This window comes from Esox lucius, chromosome 9, assembly GCF_011004845.1.
Source record: "Esox lucius isolate fEsoLuc1 chromosome 9, fEsoLuc1.pri, whole genome shotgun sequence".
NCBI classification, from domain to species: Eukaryota; Metazoa; Chordata; class Actinopteri; order Esociformes; family Esocidae; genus Esox; species Esox lucius.
In genome coordinates this window covers 25128831-25152324 of record NC_047577.1, presented here as the reverse complement: position 1 = coordinate 25152324, position 23494 = coordinate 25128831, and the positions used below count along the sequence as shown (strand labels likewise).

General features: G+C 39.5%; 1 protein-coding gene across 2 annotated transcripts in view; it reads right to left on the bottom strand.

Moving 5' to 3' along the window:
• The window catches only part of aars2 (alanyl-tRNA synthetase 2, mitochondrial (putative)), a 71469-nt gene that overhangs the window by 34973 nt on the left and 13002 nt on the right, over window positions 1–23494 (bottom strand). For both annotated transcript variants that reach the window (XM_029122327.2, XM_029122328.2), the window contains exons 6-13: window positions 22755–22900; window positions 22456–22564; window positions 22338–22376; window positions 14766–14880; window positions 9477–9604; window positions 7804–7948; window positions 7441–7610; window positions 2976–3089 (exon numbers count right to left, since the gene is read on the bottom strand). In XM_029122327.2, coding sequence (XP_028978160.2) covers window positions 2976–3089; window positions 7441–7610; window positions 7804–7948; window positions 9477–9604; window positions 14766–14880; window positions 22338–22376; window positions 22456–22564; window positions 22755–22900 — 966 coding nt within the window. The remainder of the gene's footprint in view (window positions 1–2975; window positions 3090–7440; window positions 7611–7803; window positions 7949–9476; window positions 9605–14765; window positions 14881–22337; window positions 22377–22455; window positions 22565–22754; window positions 22901–23494) is intronic.

Sequence of the window (23494 nt, the reverse complement as noted above, 5' to 3'; positions counted from 1 at the left end):
AGCCCCTTGGCCCTCTGGGGAAGAAAACAAAAATGTACAGAAAGTGACGTCTAATCTGCCTTATCTGCAATAGATTATTAGTATTCGGCAGGCACTGATAATCTGGATACATATTTACTGAAGTGTGCCGCTCCTGTCATTGCTAGTACAGTGATGCACTCACATATTCAATAATGCACTAGTCAAAGGAAAGAAATCCTATAGCTTAGAAAACAGCTTTTGTTTTACCACTCCACAAGGGAGATGATGGTATTGAATTAGATAATTACCGGCCCATCACTAAGATTGCCCGTTTGGCAAAATGTTTTGAGTAATTGGTGAATAAGGAACTTTAATCATTTTTAACTATTAACCATACTCTTTCCAGCATTCAATCTGGTTTCAGACCTAAACACAGTACCACCACGGTCACAGTACATGTTGTAAATTACATTGCTAATGCCTTAGACCAGTGTTCCCCAAACAAAATGATGCCCTGCCAATAACACACTAGATTGACGTAATCAACCTATCATCAAGCCTTTAATTTGAATCAGATGTGTGAGTGCTAGGGTAAAAACAAAAATGTGCACCCCTTTGGACCCCGAGGTTCCAGGATCTGGAAACACTGCCTTAGACAATAGCAAGTGCTGTGCCGCCATGTTTGTAGATTTGTCTAAAGCCTTTGACACTGTAGACCATGCAATATTTTTGAGTAAGCTGTCATGAATATGACTAGGACCTGATGCCTATCGTTGGTTTCATGACTATCTTAGGGAAAGGTTTAGGCTGTTAGAGTAGACAGCATCTAATCGCAGCCACTGGAGTTGGTTAAATGGGTCTCACAAGCTTGGTCCTTTAAAGTTCACTCTCTACACAAACAATAACGGTGATGAGATAAGACAGAGTAAAATGTATCTACAGTATATGCTGACGACATTGCCACGGACTCCATTGTTTTGACGGTTGACCAAGCATTATTGCTGCTGGAGACAGCTGTTAAGATGCTACAAGGGTATTTTTTCACAACTAAACAGGGTTTAAATGCAAATATTTTTTTAAATGATTTTTAATAGGTCCAAAAAGCTGGTTGAAAATACACTTGCACTCATGTGCTTAAATGGGTCTCGAATAAATAAAGTCTCTGAATATAAATACTTAGGGATTTGGCTGGATGATAAATTGTCTTTTAAAATACATGTTGATTAACTCTAAAAGGCTCCTCTATAGAAACAGAACATGTTTTTCCTATAGAAATAATAAACAATTGCTAGCTACAGAATTCAAGTGTGGGCTGGACTTCGCTGTCCTTGAGACGAGAACAACATGCACTCGTGTTTGTCTATAAAGCACTTCTAAATAAACTACTTTCTTACTTATCTTCACTTATCAATATTAGAAATATAACTCATAAAACCAGATCTCAAGCCTGGATTACACGTGTGGCCCCTACAATCTCCACAGAAATGGGTATGACTTCCTTTTCCTGTTACTTTCTTTGCTTATGGAATAGACTGCAGACCAAACTTAAACTTGAGTATCTTGTCCCCCTTGCCCATTCTAAACATTTATTGGAAAATGTTTGTTTCTGGTATGAAATAATAATATTATTGATTTAAAAAATCCTGCACCTTATTTGTTGCTGTTCATTTTATTTAGCAGACCAGCATTTTCTAAGATCATTGAATCATCTTTATTTTTTTATATTGGCAGTCAAATCCATTGAGATTAGCCTAGATACTGTAATGGAAATTATTGAACTGATGTATACTTAGTCCTATACATGTATAAATGGGTTACTAGCTAAAGGTACTGAGTCCCCATGTTTAGATAAGAAAAGGAATGTAGATCTGGTGTTTAGGGTCATTATTGACTGGTATCAGCATATTATAGGGTTACTCGTAAATCTGCCTGTCTGTATAACCCATCAGAGACTATCTATTGTTTGTCCAGATGCTTTGAGTCCTCTCCCAGAGTTGAAGAGGTTACCCATATGGGGGAGGACAGCCTTCCCCTTGGTTAAAACTTAGGTAGTAATAGAACAAAGGGAATGTGTTTTATTGACATAGGACAGCTTACCACACACCTTTTTCTCTTTTAAGTACTGATGACTGTCTTGTATTAAGTTAGAGACTCCTCAGATGATTATCCTGTAAGCTTTTGACACGTCTCTCTATTTGCAAATAAACTTAATTGTGCCAAAATAATTTTGTCTCTGTACTTACTCCTTTAACAGGTCATTTTACAGTATTAAAAAGAAATAACATTTAATTATTAGGAAATAATACAGGAAGCCAAGTAGGAGTTATCTCAGGGGAAAGTTTTAGGACACATGAAAAGGTAGAGCTGACTTCTCTGTACATTAGAAAAGAACAACATGCAACAACCACTAAGCAGTGCTAACATAATTGCAAAAGGGTTTTCTAATGATCACATATCATTAAAAAATATATAATTGGATTAGCAAACAACAACGTGCCATTGGAATACAGGACAGCTGATAATGGGCGTCTGTATGCCTATGTAGATATTCCGTTAAGAATCTGCTGTGTTGAGCTACAATAATTATTTAAGTTAACAATGTCTACAGTGTATTTCTGATAAATGTTATGTTATTACAATGGAGAAAAAACACTGGACGAAAACAAGGAATTTTTTTATGATTTGGTTGCTACAGACTTGACACAGACGTTAATTTGATTAGTTCTATATCACATAGAGGCAATTTGATTGATATACAGACTTATATAAAACTAACATATAAAACGAACAAACAACACATGCAACCATTCACAATTAAAAATTACTATATTCCACCAAAATCAGCCATTGCCAGCTATAATAGTAATTATTTTCTTGTCTTTGAAAAACAAGTGTTTTTCAAAGACAAGAAACCTCCGTTCTGTTCATTCCCTTGTAAAAGGGACTGGGCTACCCTTTTTTCGTAGAGTTTTTATCAAGGTAATGTCCAGAATGTCAGTATTTATCCCTTATACCTCATCCACGTAGAGCTGGACCTGGTCTCCTTTTGTCAGCACATCAGCAGTGGTGACCTGATGCACCACATATCCCCCAGCAAGATGCACAGCCTCAACAGGGTACATGACATCCTGAGAAAACATACAGCAGCCAAATCAGCTAATTATGTTTGTGAATATATCATCAGTGTCAATTTCATAAATGCACTACCGAAAGACTATTAACACTAAAACCGCCAAATGCCTAAGCCAATTGGCGTTTGAGTGTTTAATTAAAATAAAACTGCCATTTTGAAAGCTAAATCCTCCTCCATCCAAGACTTCTCCTAATAGGTGTATATTAAATTGTTCCGTTGTCAGAATTCTAAAGTCAAACTGAAAACTATTCAGAGACTATTAACCTGTTTTTTTAACCCCGTTTTCCGATTTAATCTGCCAAAAGCACACATCACTTGGCATTGGTCCCCAGTCAGCCGTTAATGGTACCCAGGCAACCGCTAATGGTACCCAGGCAACCGCTAATGGTACCCAGGCAACCGCTAATCACACCTCACTGAATGAATGATGTCAATGGATGAATAAGCGATACTCCGAGATAAAAGATCAGAGCCGTGGTTGAATTTGAATGAACTTACAAATTAAATACAAACGATTTCCTTGACCATTCAACATATGGGTTATTAGGCTATTATTGAAACATGATACAGATGTCGCTCATCTAATTACAGCGTTTTTTTTTTACTGCGGTAAGATCAGGTAGATTGCGTCAACATGCGGTAGATTGCGTCAAACTGTGATTGCACTATTCCAAACACATGGGGGAGCTAGAAAGCTGAACATGCTATTAGTTTTCTAAAATCATTTTCTAAACGACACAAAACATTCACAATGCTCTCCTAACATAACAGGTTATTAGGAATTTAAAAGCAAAATCTTTCTAGTAGCAACTTCATCACTGATACAATTACAAAATGTTTTAATAAAGAAATACACCAAAAGCCTACACAGACAAAGATTATTTGTTTAAATATTTGAATTATCTTACAAAATAATTAAAAAACACATGACAATTGGCAAATGTACTTGAGAACAAGCAAAGAGCTGTCAGAGTTTACTCGCTTATTTGTTGTATCAACTCATTTGTTTTATCAAATCAGCCAATATGGCCATTAAAATTCTGAATTGTAGCCATATAGAATAGTTACCAAACTTAAGTGTTAAATAGCCATACTGTATAATAGCCTACATTTAAACAGCAATACAACAATCTTTTTTAATTTAAATTAGTCAGCAGAATGAACTCTTCAAAGTTTTGGCGAACTGTGCATACAGTATAGGCTACACCAGAGACATTGCTATGATCACAATACATGTGATCTGTCGGAATTATTACATACTTGCCTGATTGAAATAATCGGAGCCTTAACGCAATTATTTTTATAGACAACGATCTTTTTGCACAATGTTCTGATTCCAAAATCATGTTTCAGATCTGAATAAGGGGCCAATGTTGAGGCCAATGTTAGAAACGTCTCAACAAATAGGCTACCAGGCGAATTATGTCAATTTCCATAGGATGTCAGTGTTCCGCCAAAAAGAGTAAAACTAATTCATTTGATCAGGTTTATTTTTATTTGAAAACATTTTGCCTCTATGCAACTTGCCAAAATGAAATTATTTTATGATATCTGTATGTAATTATATTTACTGTACACCTGAATTCATGAATACATGTTGTTAATGTGTCTAATAGTTCATTTTAATCATAATACAGCTCCAGGAAAAATTAAGAGACAACTGCACCTTTTTCTTTCCTTTCCAAAAAAGTCAAAAAGGAAGGTTTTGAGTGAGAACAGAAGAGTTCAATTTGCAGTTGAAAATATTATTGCTTATGTTCTTAGAAATAATCCTTCTATATAGGCTATTATGTTTTTAAGTGGGACACTCTTAAATAATTAAGAGACCACTGCACCTTTTTTTTCCTTTCCAAAAAAATTGAAAAATAAGGTTTTGAGTGAGAACAGAAGAGTTCAATTTGCAGTTGAACCTTTCTGTTCCTCACTCAAAACCTTATTTTTCAACTTTTTTGGATAATAATATTGCTTTTTTGTCATTATTTAATCAAAATAATATTTTCAGGCCTACTGTACCTGACTGCTGTAGTCAAATTTTTATTTATTTGTCAATGCAATTGATTTGGAACATTGCATTTTGAAAGCTACACCCTCCTTCGATGACTTCTCATAAAAAGGTGTAGCAGATATTACATTGTTATAATCTCACAAACTGAAATTATTTACAGACTAATTACCATTTTTTACATTGTATTCCTACTTAACTGATTAGGCAGGTTTCAGTACAAGTATTGTAACAGGCACTTTGTCTGTTCACATTTTCTGTTCAAATGACATTTTATTAGATTAGCTTTAAAAAAAATGTTATTTACCTCTAAAAAAAATTTTATGAAACATTGATGGGCTTAACATGTAGCCTTTTTCCTATTTAACAAACTAAACGTCCTCCATGTAAACGCACTATGTTAAACACATATATTTTCATTTGGGCCTACTGTGGCCTATTGTACTTAATCAAAAGAAATATGGTAGGAAAAGTAATTTCTTATTTTTTTATTGATTGAAGCAGGTGCAGTCTTCAGGAAAATTTTGTGCAGAAAAGTAGCATCAATGACACAATAAGTAATGTTAAAAGTCTGCAATTAGCCTACATAAATGTTAACTTCATCTTTTGTAATCAACAGCTATATTTCCAGTCAAATTATTGTATTTCAGTTTAAATAACTGCAATTAACAAAAAGAAAGAGAATCATGTGTGTAGACCTATAATTAAATATACATTAACAGAAATAACAGTTAATCAAGCACAGCAACATGGAATCAAAAACAGCAACCTAGCAATCCATGAATAGGATTATAGTAGACAATATTCCTCAGATTTGTAACGTTTTATTCCGGCTGTATAAATACAGACACAGGCTTGAATGCCACCTGGCAGCCGTTCTTGTTTTTTGTTTAATGATTTTATCCATGCCGCACGGCACTGCAACTTGCGATGATATACCGCATGCCACATCACAGACCACCCCCTTGGCGCTAGAATTAGATGAGCGACATCTGTACAAATGATATAGGCCACTCGACAATTCAACATATGTATCACATTACTGTTTTTCAATAGGAGAGAATCAAAACATCAAACAGGTTATCATTTGTCTATGAATTTGCATTGATTATTTTACCAATGACTTAGCGTCTAAAGTAGGCTAATTCATCAATTTCATTACACTAAATAATTATTTGCAAAATGAAATACAAACAATATTCTTGACTATCCATAATACAAACGCTATCCTCAACAATTTAACAAACGTATTACACAATACTGTTTTTCATAAGGGGAGAAACAATATATCAAACATCCTAACATCTGTCTATGAATTTTCACTGAAACAGTATATTTCATTATGTAGGTTACTGCAAATCATTATTTGAAATTGTTTACATGCATAGCATTAACAGGTGCAAATATGGCTACTTATTTGTTTTCTTCATCCTTTGCAAATTATCATGATTATAACTTTCCATGCTTTATACCTATACATGGCTAATCATGTTGTGATCTTCACAAATTGGTTGATAATGTTATTTATTTTACCTTCTACATCATTAAAATAACGTTAAAATAAAAGCAAAATTCTAATGGTTTAGTCTTTGGTTAATATAAGTGTGGTGTAGGCTACTTTTTACTTAGACATTTCTATAGCCTGAATTGAAGTAATGTTTATTTTTCGTATTCTAATGATACGACCTTCAGTAAAACCACATTCCTGTATTCTTCAAATTCATTAGACTTTAAATACAAAAACATTCTGGAATGCATTCTTGGTATATAGGCTAGTTTACTATATTTATAATATTGTTTGATAACGACACAGTAGACGAACTGAAGCTGTGGCTTTCTGGTGATGCTATGGATGTGAATGTATATGCTGATAGGGTTGATGATGTATATGCTAATAATGCCAAACAGCATTGGCTCTGGCGGATACTGGGGGTCGGAAAGGCCTGGAGGCTATAGTGTTAATGTGCAGGAAACTAACAACAAGAAAATCTCTCTCATATGAAAATTAGGCAAATTACAAGAATATTATGCTTTATTGTAATGTCTTTCTACCACAGCTCCATTACATAGTATGGATTTGTGTTTGAGTTTTACATTTCAGTTTCATCCACCAGTTTCAAACCAACAGTAAAACGAGTATTTATTATGTGTAGTACAAAACACATTCCATAGAGCTTAAAATCGTATAATTATTCCTTATACACAATGTAGTGCATACTTCCTCAAAAATACACGAATTCAGCAAGAACTTTCACAAGCCAAAAAGTAAGAACAAAAAAAAGGTCTAACACCTTTAGACATTATTTATACATTGTGTCCTCAACATGGTGCATCTAGGGCATACCTGCAAACCATCTTTGATAAAGTATCCTTGGTCATGGGACTGCCCGCCTTGCTCTGCATAGAAACAGGTCCGGTCTAGCACCACACCACACCGCTGGCCCTCGGCCACCTCTGAGACAAGAGCCTGTCCACAATAAAGAGCCTGCACGGTAGCGTGGCAGGGCTGGAACACTGAAAACAAGACATGGATAATAAAATAGACAGCAATTTCTATTCAAATGTTTATTTGAAATTATTTTGGAGCATAGTGTTAGCCAATTATTGTTTCTGAACAGATTATACTTGCAAGGGAAAAGCATTCAACCATTTTTGAAAAGTGATTTGTGAATGAGCATGCTGTTCATAATAAAAATCTTATCAATACCATATTTGTCATCCGGTCCCAGGCTGTAGTGGTACTTGAGAAAGTCATCTGTTTGGGGAACTTTGTCTGCCTGCAGCTGGGCTAGAGTGTGCAGATCCAAGTGGAAAAGAGTCTCTCTGCCAGAGCTCTGGGTCTGACGCTTTAGCTGAGTATGGCAAAAGGGGAAACAACCATTACTGTATTGTCGACTAGCACTACCAATCGTTGACTCTTCATAAGGAATATATAGATTGGTCAGCTAAAAATATCAGAATACAGTACCTAGATTAAAACCATAATTTCTTCTTAACCCATTAATAATTCATGAGTGTATATACACTCACCTAAAGGATTATTAGGAACACCATACTAATACTGTGTTTGACCCCCTTTCGCCTTCAGAACTGCCTTGATTCTACGTGGCATTGATTCAACAAGGTGCTGAAAGCATTCTTTAGAAATGTTGGCCCATATTGATAGTATAGCATCTTGCAGTTGATGGAGATTTGTGGGATGCACATCCAGGGCACGAAGCTCCCGTTCCACCACATCCCAAAGATGCTCTATTGGGTTGAGATCTGGTGACTGGGGGGCCATTTCAGTACAGTGAACTCATTGTCATGTTCAAGAAACCAATTTGAAATGATTTGAGCTTTGTGACATGGTGCATTATCCTGCTGGAAGTAGCCATCAGAGGATGGGTACATGGTGGTCATAAAGGGATGGACACGGTCAGAAACAATGCTCAGGTAGGCCGTGGCATTTAAACGATGCCCAATTGGCACTAAGGGGCCTAAAGTGTGCCAAGAAAACATCCCCCACACCATTACACCACCACCACCAGCCTGCACAGTGGTAACAAGGCATGATGGATCCATGTTCTCATTCTTTTTACGCCAAATTCTGACTCTACCATCTGAATGTCTCAACAGAAATCGAGACTCATCAGACCAGGCAACATTCATCAACTGTCCAATTTTGGTGAGCTTGTGCAAATTGTAGCCTCTTTTTCCTATTTGTAGTGGAGATGAGTGGTACCCGGTGTGGTCTTCTGCTGTTGTAGCCCATCCGACTCAAGGTTGTGCGTGTTGTGGCTTCACAAATGCTTTGCTGCATACCTCGGTTGTAACAAGTGGTTTATTTCTGTCAAGTTGCTCTTCTATCAGCTTGAATCAGTCGGCCCATTCTCCTCTGATCTCTAGCATCACAGGACTGCCGCATACTGGATGTTTTTCCCTTTTCACACCATTCTTTGTAAACCCTAGAAATGGTTGTGCGTGAAAATCCAGTAACTGAGCAGATTGTGAAATACTCAGACCGGCCCGTCTGGCAACCAACAACCATGCCACGCTCAAAATTGCTTAAATCACCTTTCTTTCCCATTCTGACATTCAGTTTGGAGTTCAGGAGATGTCTTGACCAGGACCACACCCCTAATGCATTGAGCAACTGCCATGTGATTGGTTGATTAGATAATTGCATTCATGAGAAATTGAGCAGGTGTTCCTAATAATCTTTTAGGTGAGTGTAATTAATGTCATGAAAGTGAAATATTGCAGCAGTGAGTAAAGAAACGCACAAATGTATAATAAAACCTGTAAAGTGTAATGTTATAATATGGTAACAGACAATCAGACTACCAAGGATACATGGAGAGACAAGACAATAAAGTTCAAAGTAATTACTCAAATTACCTTTTCATTTGCAGAGGCCAACTCATCAATGCTCTGTTGGTCAATACACATTCCTTTTTCTTCCAGCATTAGTCCAATAAGATCCAGAGGAAAGCCCAGGTTACGATGCAGAGACCAGGCCACAGGGGCTGAGTTAAGCATACACAAAGGTTTGACCACACCGTAGTAAAACATTTTCTCCACTCATGGCCAGTCCGAGACTATGCCAGCTTTATAATATTTGAGCTCTAATAGGCATACAGGATACATTGTGGAGTCCAAATTGCTATATTTGCTGTACACTCAAGGCCATTACATATTGATTCAACCATGAATAACAGCACTATCAGAGTTCCATCCCTGCATTTTACGTGAGCATAACTATTAGGACATTTGGCACACAAATGTTTATAATTGGTCAGGTGTTCCCCGTTGCATTAATTGTTCACACACAGGAGCTGTGAATGTGTAGTCTCTGCTCCATCATTTGCTTTTGCCTTATCAGAAGGCATAATCCAACATGAGGACTAGGGAATCGTCCAATGAAAGAAAAGCAAGGGATTTGGATGCTAAATGAAGAGAACCTCAATTTGATCCCTAGCACAAACATTGTAGGTAGCCAAATCAATGGTTTGGAATGTTATAAACATGAAAGACACCACAGATCCTGGAGATCAGTTGGAAGAGAATAACACATCCAGTGGCAGAGGTTGTGGGTTTGATTCCCATCTGGAATGCATGCAATAGCTACAGTTAGTCAATTTAGACAAGGCTGCCAACTACTGACTAAAATGCAAAGTAATATCTTCAGCTATCAGCAACAACGAATTCAGCCAAGGAAAACAACAAAAGTTTATGGAAGTAAAGAGACAAGAGCTGAGAAAGACAACTCTACGATAATTGTCAGAGAAATCACCAACAACCTTGAGAATATTGCAGTGAAAGTGTCCCAATCTACTATTTGCGAAAGTCAAAGTATTTTATTTATCAAATGCACTGAATTATTTGGCGTCATTCCGAACAAAGAAAATCTTGTAACATGGCATGCGACATCTAGGCAGTGGGCATTAAGAATTATCAAGCAAAAACAAAAAATATACATAACAATAGACACTAGGAGCAATTCCAGAGAATGTAGAAATGGGAATATGCACAATATGAAAGAAAATCTTAAATATTGTAAATACATAGATTTTGCAGGTTTTCCTACTTACAAAGCATATAGAGGTCTGTAATTTGTATCATAGGTACACTTTAACTGTGAGAGATTGTATGACACATTGTATGATTTTTAAATAATTAATTTGCCTTTTATTGCATGACATAGGTATTTGATCACCTACCAACCAGTAAGAATTCCGGCTCTCACAGACCTGATAGTTTGTCTTTAAGAAGCCCTCCTCTTCTCCTCTCATTACCTGTATTAACTGCACCTGTTTGAACTTGTTGCCTGTATAAAAGACACCTGTCCATACACTCAATCAAACAGACCCCAACATCTCCACAATGGCCAAGACCAGAGAGCTGTGTAAGGAATTCAGGGACCAAATTATAGACCTGCACAAGGCTGGGATGGGCTACAGGACAAAAGGCAAGCAGCTTGGTGAGAAGGTAACAACTGTTGGCGCAATTATTAGAAAATGGAAGAAGTTCAAGATGACGGTCAATCTCCCTCGGTCTGGGGCTCCATGCAAGATCTCACCTCGTGGGGCATCAATGATCATGGTCAATGACCTGAAGAGAGCTGGGACCACAGTCTCAAAGAAAACCATTAGTAAAACACTACGCCGTCATGGATTAAAATCCTGCAGCGCATGTCCAGGCCCGTCTGAAGTTTGCCAATGACCATCTGGATGATCCAGAGGAGGAATGGGAGTAGGTCACGTGGTCTGATGAGACAAAAATAGAGCTTTTTGGTCAAAACTCCACTCGCTGTGTTTGGAGGAAGTAGAAGGATGAGAACAACCACAAGAACACCATCCCAACCATGAAGCATGGAGGTGGAAACATCATTCTTTGGGGATGCTTTTATGCAAAAAGAACAGGACGACTGCACCGTACTGAGGGGAGGATGGATTGGGCCATGTATCGCGAGATCTTGGCCAACAACCTCCTACCTCTGCAAGAGCATTGAAGATGGGTCGTGGCTGGGTCTTCCAGCATGACAACGACCCGAAACACACAGCAAGGGCAACAAAGGAGTGGCTCTGTAAGAAGCATCTCAAGGACCTGTAGTGGCCTAGCCAGTCTCCAGACCTGAACCCAATAGAAAATCTTTGGAGGGAGCTGAAAGTCCATATTGCCCAGCGACAGCCCCGAAACCTGAAGGATCTGGAGAAAGTCTGTATGGAGGAGTGGGCCAAAATCCCTGCTGCAGTGTGTGCAAACCTCGTCAAGATCTACAGGAAACATATGATCTCTGTAATTGCAAACAAAGGTTTACTAGTAGAACTTCGGATTCAGGAGGAACAGTGTGGTTTTCGTCCAGGCCGTGGAACACTGGACCAGCTCTATACCCTCTACAGGGTGATGGAGGGTTCATGGGAGTTTGCCCAACCAATCCACATGTGTTTTGTGGATTTGGAGAAGGCATTCGAGTGTGTCCCTCACGGCATCCTGTGGAGGGTGCTTCGGGAGTATGGGGTCCTGGGTCCTTTGCTAAGGGCTGTCAGGTCCCTGTATGACCGAAGCAGGAGCTTGGTTTCTCATTGCCGGCAGTAAGTCACGACTTGTTCCCAGTGCATGTTGGACTCCGGCAGGGCTACTCTTTGTCACCGGTTCTGTTCGTAATTTTTATTTTGTCAGGTTTGGGGACCACACGATTTCTTCTCTGCTCTTTGCGGATGATGTTGTCGTGTTGGCCCCTTCAAATCAGGACCTTCAGCATGCACTGGGACGGTTTGCAGCCGAGTGTGAAGCGGTTGGGATGAAAATCAGTACCTCCAAATCCGAGGCCATGGTCCTCAGTCGGAAAAGGGTGGCTTGCCCACTTCAGGTTGGTGGAGAGTTCTTGCCTCAAGTGGAGGAGTTTAAGTATCTAGGGGTCTTGTTCACGAGTGAGGGAAGGATGGAACGGGAGATTGACAGATGGATCGGTGCAGCTTCTGCAGTAATGCTGGGCAATCCCTTAGAGATAGGGTGAGAAGCTCGGTCACCCGGGAGGAGCTAAGAGTAGAGCCGCTGCTCCTCCACATCGAGAGGGGTCAGCTGAGGTGGATGCCTCCTGAACGCCTTCCTGGGAAGGTGTTCCGGGCCCGTCCCACCGGGAGGAGACCCCGGGAAAGACCCAGGACACGCTGGAGGGACTATGTCTCCCGGCTGGCCTGGGAACACCTCGGTGTCCCCCCGGAAGAGCTAGAGGAAGTGTCTAGGGAGTGGGAAGTCTGGGCATTCCTGCTTAGACTGCTGCCCCCGTGACGCAGCTCCGGATAAGCGGAAGAAGATGGATGGTTTCTGTACCCAATATTAAGTTCTGCTTTTCTGATGTATCAAAAACTTATGCCATGCAATAAAATGCTAATTAATTATTTAAAAATCATAAAATGTGTTTTCTGGATTTTTGTTTTAGATTCCGTCACTCAGAGTTGAAGAGTACCTATGATAAAAAGTACAGACTCTGTAAGTGGGAAAACCTGCAAAATCGGCAGTCTATCAAATACTTATTCTCCCCACTGTAATAACTCGCCATTAGCCTGCTGTATCACCTTTATCTCCCCACTGTATAAGTGCTGTAGTGCCTATAAATGGATACATTAAAATGTGCTAATGTACATTGAATTTACATAAAGTGGCCAGAACACTAAGTGTTCAGGTGATCAATAGATCAGTGTAACTGGTTGAGAAGTTTTATGGCCTTTGAAAAAATTTATTTTGAGTCGGGAAGTGTGTCCTGATGCTCCGGTAAAGTCTACCAGAAGGCAGCAGTGTGAACAGACCATAGCCTGGATGGCTGTAGTCTTTTATGATGTTCTGTGCTTTCCTACAGCATCGAGTATGGTAGATGCCTTGCATGGAAGGAGGATGGCAGCTGATGATGCGCTTCACTGACTTCACCACACTCTGGAGGGCCTTGCGATCAGCAGTGGAGCAGTTGCCAGGAAGTATAGGCGCTTTTGGGCAGTTTCTAGCGCAGTCTGCTTGCCTGGGCCAGGTGAGGTCATCTTTGATGAACACAGCGAGGAACTATAAGTCAGAGACTCTCCATTTCAGCTCCATCGATGTATATGGGGGAGTAATCCCCCTCTGCCGCTTCCTAAAGTCCACAGTCATCGCCTTAGTCATGCAGACATGGAGAGAGAGATTGCTGTCCTAGCACCAAGGCACCAAGTCATTTACCCCCACTCAAGAAGTTCAGGATCCAGTTGCAAAGGGAGTAATTAAGACCCAGGGGGGTCTGTTTGAAGCAGGTGGAGCCTGCAGACTGATTCAGGGAGAGGTTGAATATAGAGGTGAACTGCAGATATTGCAAAGCATACCACCTCATCTATGCAGCATTGTGGACTTAGTGTCATGCTGCGTCTGGAACAGGCTCACACATTTTTACTGATGAGGTCACAAATGATGGTAGAAGCATAATCAATTCAGAAGTCTACAGAAGCATCTTGGGTACAAATGAACAACAAAAGGCCACCAGACTCAGTGGGCGTTGTTTCACAATGCAACAGGACTATGAGAACAAAATACAGTGCCAACGTAACCAAGAAGTTTATCAAGGGAAAACAACAGAATGTTTTAGACTTGGCAAGTCAATCTCCTGATTTAAATCTGTCTGAACATGCATTTCACTTGCTGAAGAGGAGACTGAAGTCAGAAACTCCCCAAAAGGAAGCAATTGCTTGAAATGGCTTGGCAAGGCATCTCAAAGGATGATACAAGGAGTTTGGTGATGCCAATCGGTTACAGACAACCTGATGTTATTGCATGTAATGAATTGCAACTACATACTAGCTTTGACACTTCTTACATTTGCTTTAAGTGCAACTGTCCCGATACGTATTCTACCATGAAAAGGTAATGCACCACAGTCCAGCTATTCAAAGTTGGTAAAACATTGCGTTGAAACAGCTAGAAATAAAGGGTAACTTCCAGTACTTTTGCCTGATATTAATATTTCTATCGTATTTTCATATGCCTTGAGTGTAAAGCACAAATAGCGATTTTGACTTCACTGTCCATATACTTATGGATGGCACTGTATATGCAATCTCTTGTTTGTTATTGTCATCATCTGTGCAGTTTGTTACATGGCCCACAAAACCCCTTCTCAAACCCCAGTCTATATATGTATTGTATCATATTTCTGAAGCTGACCTGGGAATACAGAGTTGCTTCCCTCCAATCTCTGGAGTGTCCTGTCAATCACTCTGCGCCCCTGCTTCAGAGAAGAAAGGAACTGGGCCTCGTTTTCATTGATTACATCCATGATCTACAAAGAATATTAAAATAGATCTCAATAGTCTATCACAATTGCAAACACAGTACTAAAAAAACAATTGATTAGTGAGTACCACAGTGTGTGTTTTTGTATGGAATGAAAATGCAAATAGACATTGCAATTTCATTTTCTAAATGGGTATGCATCTTGGTGACAAAACTCACATTCAAATGTACATATTGCATTAACGATTTCAAGATGGGATATGCACAACTCCTGCCAAATTGAAAATTGTAATGGCAACGTTTATTTCATATTTCATGTATTTGGTCTGTCCAATACATTCTGACAGATCCAAAAATCTAATGCAAAGGCAGGCATGGAAAAATACATTCTGTTTGCCATTTAATTTAGTTGTTGTGACAGCATCAATTGTGTCAAAAAATTAGGGCTGTCGCAATAAGTACACCACCGCAAAAACGGCTAATTTCTATGGAATATCGACATAGGCGTACAGAGGCCCATTATCAGCAACAACCACTCCTGTGTTCCAATAGCACGTTGTGTTTGTTAATCCAAGCTTATCATTTTAAAAGGCTAACTGATCATTACAAAACCCTTTTGCAATAACACTGCTCAAGAAACTGAGGGAACACGTAATCATCATAGTATAACACCAAGTCAATAAAAATTCTGGGACATCAATCTGTCCAGTAAGGAAGCACAAGTGATTGTGAATCAATGTCACCTGTTTTGGTGCAAAGGAAAGTGCCAAAAGGTGCACTGGAGGGGCAACAGCAAGACAACCCCCAAAAAAGGAATGGTTTTGCAAGTGGTGACCACAGGCAACTGCACTCTCCTTATCCTTCCTGACTGATTCTTCTCTACTTTTGCATTTTGCTAGGGTCCTTGTCACTACTCGTAGCATGAGGCGGTACCTGCAGCCAATTCAAGTGGCACAAACAGTCAAGCTCCTCCAAGATGGCATATTCATACATGCAAGAAGGTTTGCTGTGTCACCCAGTACAGTTTTTAGAGCATGGAGGAGATACCAGGAGACGAGCAGATACTGGAGGAGAGCTGGAAAGGGACGTAGAAGGGAATCAACCCAGCAGCAGGACGGGTATCTGCTCCTTTGTGCGAAGAGGAACAGGAGGAGCACTGCCAGAGCCCTACAAAAAAACTACAGTCAGAAACAGACTCCATGAGGGTGGCATGAGGGCCCAACTTTCTCTAGTAGGACATGTGCTCACAGCCCAGCATCATGCTGCTCGACAGGCATTTGCCAGAGAACATCAGAATTGGCAGGTCCACCATTTGTGATCCGTTCTCTACACTAATGAGAGCAGGTTCACAATGAGCATGTGAGAGATGTGAAAGAGTCTGGAGACACCATGGTGAACAATATGCTGCCTGCAACATCATCCAGCATGACCGGTTTGGTGGTAGGTCAGTGATGGTCTGGGAAGACATACTTGGAGGGTTGCATAGACCTACACGTGCTAGCCAACTAGAACATGACTGCTGTTAGGTACCGGGATTAAATCCCCAACCGTGGGACCCTTGTTGTGGAAATTCTGAAACCTGATCCATTCTTAATGATTAAAGGACTGAGTCCCTTTGTTTAGATAAATAGATGAGTGTGGGAGAGGGGATCTGGTATGTGTCTTAGGGGGCATTCTTGATTGATAACAATAGATTATAGGGTTAATCATAATCATCTGTAGAATGTCCAGATGAAGTCCCCCTCAAGGGTTGAGAAGTTAACCAGATGGGGTAGGACAACATGTGACTTGTTTGAAACCTAGGACATGTGAAAGAACAAAGAGCATGTGTTTTATTGATATAGGACAGATGGGCAACAACTTACCACACCCCTTTTTGTCTGTAATATATACGGATTGTGCATGTATTGAGTTAGAGACTCCTTGGGCGATTATGTTTGTAAGCGGTTGACGCGTCTCTCTTATTTGCAAATAATTAATAAACTGTTAATGGTGCCAAGAGAATTACCCCTTTAAGTGTGTCGATGGAATTGTGTCGATGGAATTGCCATCACACCCTCCAGATGCAGGACAATGCATGTGGCCAGAGTGTGTAGGCAGTACCTGGATGACAAAGGCATTAATGCCATTGACTGGCGTTCACTTTCCCAGACATTAATCCAATTGGGAACCTCTGGAACGTTATGTATCGGTGCATCCGACGATGCCAAGTTGCACCATAGACTGTCCAGGAGCTCACTGATGCCCTGATCCAGGTCTGGGAGGAGATCCCCTAGGACACCATCCGTCGTCTTATCAGTAGAATGCCCAGACTTTGTTGGGCCATACACACTACTGAGTCAAATGATGAGTTGCCGTGATGAAAATATATTAAATTTCATTATAAATGCTAAATATCAATATAATTATGGATGAAGTGATGTCAGTTATTTACCTTCCCCAATGCTTTGTTTCTCATGACTAGGATGCCAGCAGTAGATTTCAGGCGCAGGACATGACATCCTCTTTGTGACTAATAACCAACATAAGGGCATCTAGTCTAGGGCATCTGGTTCCAATGATTATGGTAATAATGCTTCTTTTTTATTGTCATAAACTGTATTTTGTCAGTTCAATGGACACAAGATGGTCATAATGTTACAATGACATTTTCATAAACTTTATATTGTCTGTTCAAGTGACACAGGATGGTCATAATACTATCATGACATTTTCATAAACTGCATTTTCTCAGATCAAGTAAACTAAGTTATTCATTCAAAATAAATATGTATTTATACATAATAAATGACAGGAGGATCATTGCACATGGCTTTCTATAGTATATAAAATCTACACTAACATCAGTTGCATCACTAGCATGGTCTCCTTTTGTCTAATGTTAAGGTAATGTGTGTGTATACACATACACACACACACGTTCAAAAGTTAGGGGTCACTTCAAATTTCCTTGTTTTCTAAATAAAATGGCCATAAACAAACAACTTTCTTCTGAAACTCATCAGTCTATTCTTTTTCTGAGAAATGAAGGCTATTCCATGTGGGAAATTGCCAAAAAACTGATGATCTCGTACAATGCTGTGTAATACTCCCTTCAAAGAACAGGGCAAATTATCTCAAACCAGAATAGAAAGAAGACTGGGACAACTAAGCAAGACGACATATACAATAGTGTCAAGTTTGTAAAACAGACGCCTCACAGGTCCTCAACTGGCAGCTTCAGTTCATAGCCTAGTACCTGCAAAACACAGGTCTCAACAACAGTAAAGAGAGACTCCGGGATGCTGGCCTTCTAGGCAGAGTTGCAAAAAAAAAGCCATATCTCAGACTGGCCAAGTCCTAGTCCTATAAAGGCGTGTAGGTTTTTATTTTTGCCCTAGCATTCAATTCAATTTGCACCTGATTAAAACTGTACCCTACTTACACACTTGACTAAGGAAAAACACTGATAATCAGAAACAAAAAGAGGCAGTTTGGGGAACACTGGCCTAGTGCATTCTTACTAAAAAGAAAGTAAAACCATATAGGATCCACCGATTTGTCCTCTAAATGGAATCTTGTTTAAATAACTCTTTGCAGAGGGTTCAATGTATATGGTTCTAACTAACTAGAACACTATATAAAGTGTCCTACCAAGAACCATTTTATAATCCAAATTAACTTCTGCATTAACTTCACTTATATCAGGAGCATGATCATTGAACTGTACCCACTTAAACCAAATGTATTGAAATCACCCAGTTTTCCTTACCAAGTAGGCCATGCTCCCTGTTTCACATAAAAAATGGAGCCTACATTATACAAAAAGTATATTATTATATAAAAATAGGAATTGTATTATATTAATGATATTATATACCATAACAATATAATTGTTTTAATTAAAAGTATATACATTTTTATTTAAAAAACAACTTCAAATTTAATATCCGGAAATCTAAAACCGTGAAAGTTGTTCACTGTTTTGCTGATTGATCCCGGTTATTGATGGGTACAGACCAGATTTTGCAAACAAAGCTGTCTGAATGCTGGCTGTGTAGGGTTCACGTCAGCTATTTGTCACAGGAGAAGCATCATAATTATAATCATACAAACTAGATAGGCCTATCACCTAGCTGTGCATGGCCTTATGTTGATCATTGTTCACAAAGCAGATGTCATGTCCTGCTCCTAAAATCTACTAGTGCTGGCATCTTATTAATGAGAAACAAAGCATTGGGGAAGGTGACAAACTACAGTTTATGAAAATGTCATGATAGCATTATGATCATCCTGTGTCACATTACTTGAACTGACAAAATACAGTTTATGACGATACAAAAGACGCATTATGATCCATAATCATTGGAAGCAGATAGGCCTATCACCTAGCTGTACAAGCCCATATGTTGGTCAGTACTCACAATGAGTATGTCATGTCCTGCACCTGAAATCTACTGCTGGCATCCTAGTCATGAGAAACGTTGCACTGGGAAAGGTAAATATCTGACATCACTTCATGCATAATTATATAGATATATAGCATTTATTATAAAATGTAATACAAAAATACTGTTTATAAGAAGACTGGTGCTACAGAATGGTTTGTTATGTTTTGATAGACTTGCGTAGGTGTCATAACCACTCATAAAAAATGCAATATATGTCATAATATTTCAAAATATGGGTAATTACAGTGTCGTGACCATGTTAAGTCAGCTGACATGACACATCATATACATGACATATATATTTCCTTCATCGAGACCAGACACTGTGATTTAAGTGTTCCCTTAATTTTCTGAGAACGTTTTGTTAGCAGAGCTGAAAACTGTTGTGATAATTACAGAAACAACAAAACTGACCTTTAAACTAACTGAGTGTCTGGAGCAGACCTATTAGTCTATTCTTATCAATTTCTATTCGAGAAATTGCCAAGAAACTGAAGATCTCGTACAATGCTGTGAACTAATCCCTACAGAACACAGCAAACCAGAAAAGAAAGAAAGAGGAAAAATACATTAGTGTCTTGTTTGAGAAACAGATGCCTCACAGATGCTCAACTGGCAGCTTCATTAAACTGTAGCCACAAATCACCAGTCAAATCAACAGTGAAGAGGTTCCTCCGGGATGCTGGCCATCCAGGCAGAGTTGCAAAGAAAAAGCCATGCCTCAGACTGGCCAATAAAAAGAAAAGATTAAGATGGGGAAAAGAACACAGACACTGGACAGAGTAAGATTGTGGAAAGGTGTGACAGATTAATCAAAGTCTAAGGAGTTCGAATCACAAAGAAGAACAATTGTGAGATGCAGACAAAATAAAATGATCCTGTAGGAGTGCTTGATGCAATTTGTCAAGCATGGTCAAGGCAATGTGATGGTCTGGGGGTGCTTTGGTGGTGGTAAAGTAGGAGATTTGTACAGGGTAAAAGGGGATCTTGAAGAAGGAAGGCTATCATTCCATATTGAAACGCCATTCTCTAAATATTTAGGGAAGAAGCATTCAGCTGGTATTCTGTCTATAATGGAGTGGCCAGCACAGTCATTGGATCTCACCCCTATTGAGCTGTTGTGGGAGCAGCTTGACCGTAAGAAGTGCCCATCAAGCCAATCCAACTTGAAGGAGGTGCTTTAGAGAGCATGGGAAGAAATCCCAATAGTTGACCAAAACAAATAGACAACTAGAATGCCAAAGGTCTGCGAGGCTGTAATTGCTGCAAATGTACGATTCTTTGACAAAAAAAAAAAAAGTTTGAAGAACAATCATTATTTCACTTAAAACCCCTTATTTTTAACATTGTCAATGAATATATCAATTACTATATTTCCTATTCATTTGGCTATATTTCCTATTCAAACTCATTTCATGTGTTTTCATGGAAAACAAAATAATTTCTAAGTGACCCCAAACTTTTGAATGGTAGTATATACAGTGGGGAGAACAAGTATTTGATACATTGCCGATTTTGCTTTCCTTCTTACAAAGCATGTAGAAGTCTGTAATTTTTATCATAGGTACACTTCAACTGTGAGACATTTTATGATTTTTAAATCATTCATTTGCATTTTATTGCATGACATAAGTATTTGATCACCTACCAACCAGTAAGAATTCCGGCTCTCACAGACCTGTTAGTTTTTCTTTAAGAAGCCCTCCTGTTCTCCACTCATTACCTGTATTAACTGCACCTGTTTGAACTTGTTACCTGTATAAAATGCACCTGTCCACACACTCAATCAAACAGACTCCAAACTCTCCACAATGGCCAAGACCAGAGAGCTGTGTAAGGACATCAGGGACCAAATTATAGACCTGCACAAGGCTGGGATGGGCTACAGGACAAAAGGCAAGCAGCTTAGTGAGAAGGCAACAACTGTTGGCGCAATTATTAGAAAATGGAAGAAGTTCAAGGTGACAGTCAATCTCCCTCGGTCTGGGGCTCCATGCAAGATCTCACCTCGTGGGTCATCAATGATCATGGTCAATGACCTGAAGAGAGCTGGGACCACAGTCTCAAAAAAAAACATTAATAACACACTACGCCGTCATGGATTAAAATCCTGCAGCGCACGCAAGGTCCCCCTCCTCAAGCCAGCGCATGTCCAGGCCCGTCTGAAGTTTGCCAATGACCATCTGGATGATCCAGAGGAATGGGAGAAGGTCATGTGGTCTGATGACACAAAAATAGAGCTTTTTGGTCTAAACTCCACTCGCCGTGTTTGGAGGAAGAAGGATGAGTACAATCCCAAGAACACCATCCCAACCGTGAAGCATGGAGGTGGAAACATCATTCTTTTGGGATGCTTTTCTTCAAAGGGGACAGGACGACTGCACCGTATTGAGGGGAGGATGGATGGGCCATGTATCGCGAGATCTTGGCCAACAACCTCCTTCCCTCAGTAAGAACATTGAAGATAGGTCGTGGATGGGTCTTCCAGCATGACAACAACGTGAAACACACAGCCAGGGCAACTAAGGAGTGGCTCCGTAAGAAGTGGCCTAGCCTGTCTCCAGACCTGAACCCAATAGAAAATCTTTGGATGGAGCTGAAAGTCCGTATTGCCCAGCGACAGCCCCGGAACCTGAAGGATCTGGAGAAGGTCTGTATGGAGGAGTGGGCCAAAATCCCTGCTGCAGTGTGTGCAAACCTGGTCAAGAACTACAGGAAACGTATGATCTCTGTAATTCCAAACAAAGGTTTCTCTACCAAATATTAAGTTCTGCTTTTCTGATGTATCAAATACTTATGTCAATAAAATACAAATTAATTACTTAAAAATTATTTTCTGGATTTTTGTTTTAGATTCCGTCACTCACAGTTGAAGAGTACCTATGATATAAATTACAGACTTCTACATGCTTTGTAAGTGGGAAAACCTGCAAAATTGGCATTGTATCAAATACTTGTTCTCCCCACTGTACTTGTAATTTACAGACACTCAAAAAGTTCTGAAACTTTTAAATTTCTGGTGTATCACTGTAATTAAACATGGTGTTTTATGTAATTTATTAAAATGACTTACCCTGTCTGTCTCTTTATGCAGTTCAGGATAAGTATCACCCTGTAAAAGAGATCTGGTTGAGACAGTATCAAAACTATGACAACAAAGGTCATAGTTCTGATCTCACACCTTAACTCACAAGAATATGGGCAACTGTAGGTACCAGGCCTGCCAGTGATCCCTCAGGGGCCTGCAATACTTCAGAGCTGAACCGCACAGCTCGCCGGAGAATACGGCGCAAAACCAATCTGCAGAATAATGAACAATTTCAGATTATCTATTTGATGTCCCACATAGGCTGTGTAGATTCATATATTTAATAATCCCAGGCAAATTTCATAAATATAAATGTAGTAAAGGGAATGATAACATATCTAGGTGTTGTCATTCCCTTTAAGAATTGCAGGAAGCAGTGACAGAATAAGCAGTTTGACTCACTCAGCTCCAGACATGCCAGGATAAACACCGTCAGCGATGCAGACAGACAGGGTGCGCACATGGTCAGCCACAACACGGTATGCCATGTCCACTTTGCCCACATCTGCCTCCCCAGTCCTCCCTCTATACTTCGGGCAATTGGCACACTAAATGAATTTAGATGATTAATGCATAAGAAATTAAAGCTGCAAGTTTCCGTGTTTTAGCAGTGTACACACTACACCACCATCAAGGTATATCTGACATTTTTCCATATTTATATCCTTCTCTAACTGTTAGCCCGTTTTCCAAAACAACACAAAAAAAACAATGAAAAGAATGCCATAGGTCTTTATTTTTCCAGATGTACAAAATAAGTTCCATACTTTACAACGCTACTCCTCCAGAATGTCCAAGAAACTTGAACATAGCGTCAATGTGTGACATCTTTTAAACTATAAATTACAGTTCTCTATCTACAACAACATGGCTTTTATGAGAAAATGAGATTGCATTTCAGGTTTTCCCTGTACAACAGTGCCACTTCCAGGCCAAACAAAATCACACTTTTGTGTTGAGCCAAAACATTATGACCACCTGCCTAATATTCTGTTGGTCCTCCGCGTGCCACCAAAACAGAGCCGATCCGCCGAGGTATGAACTCTACAAGACCCCTGAAGGTGTCCTGTGGTATCTGGCACTAAGACATTAGCAGCAGATCTTTCAAGTCCTGTATGTTGTGAGGTAGAGCCGCCGTGGAT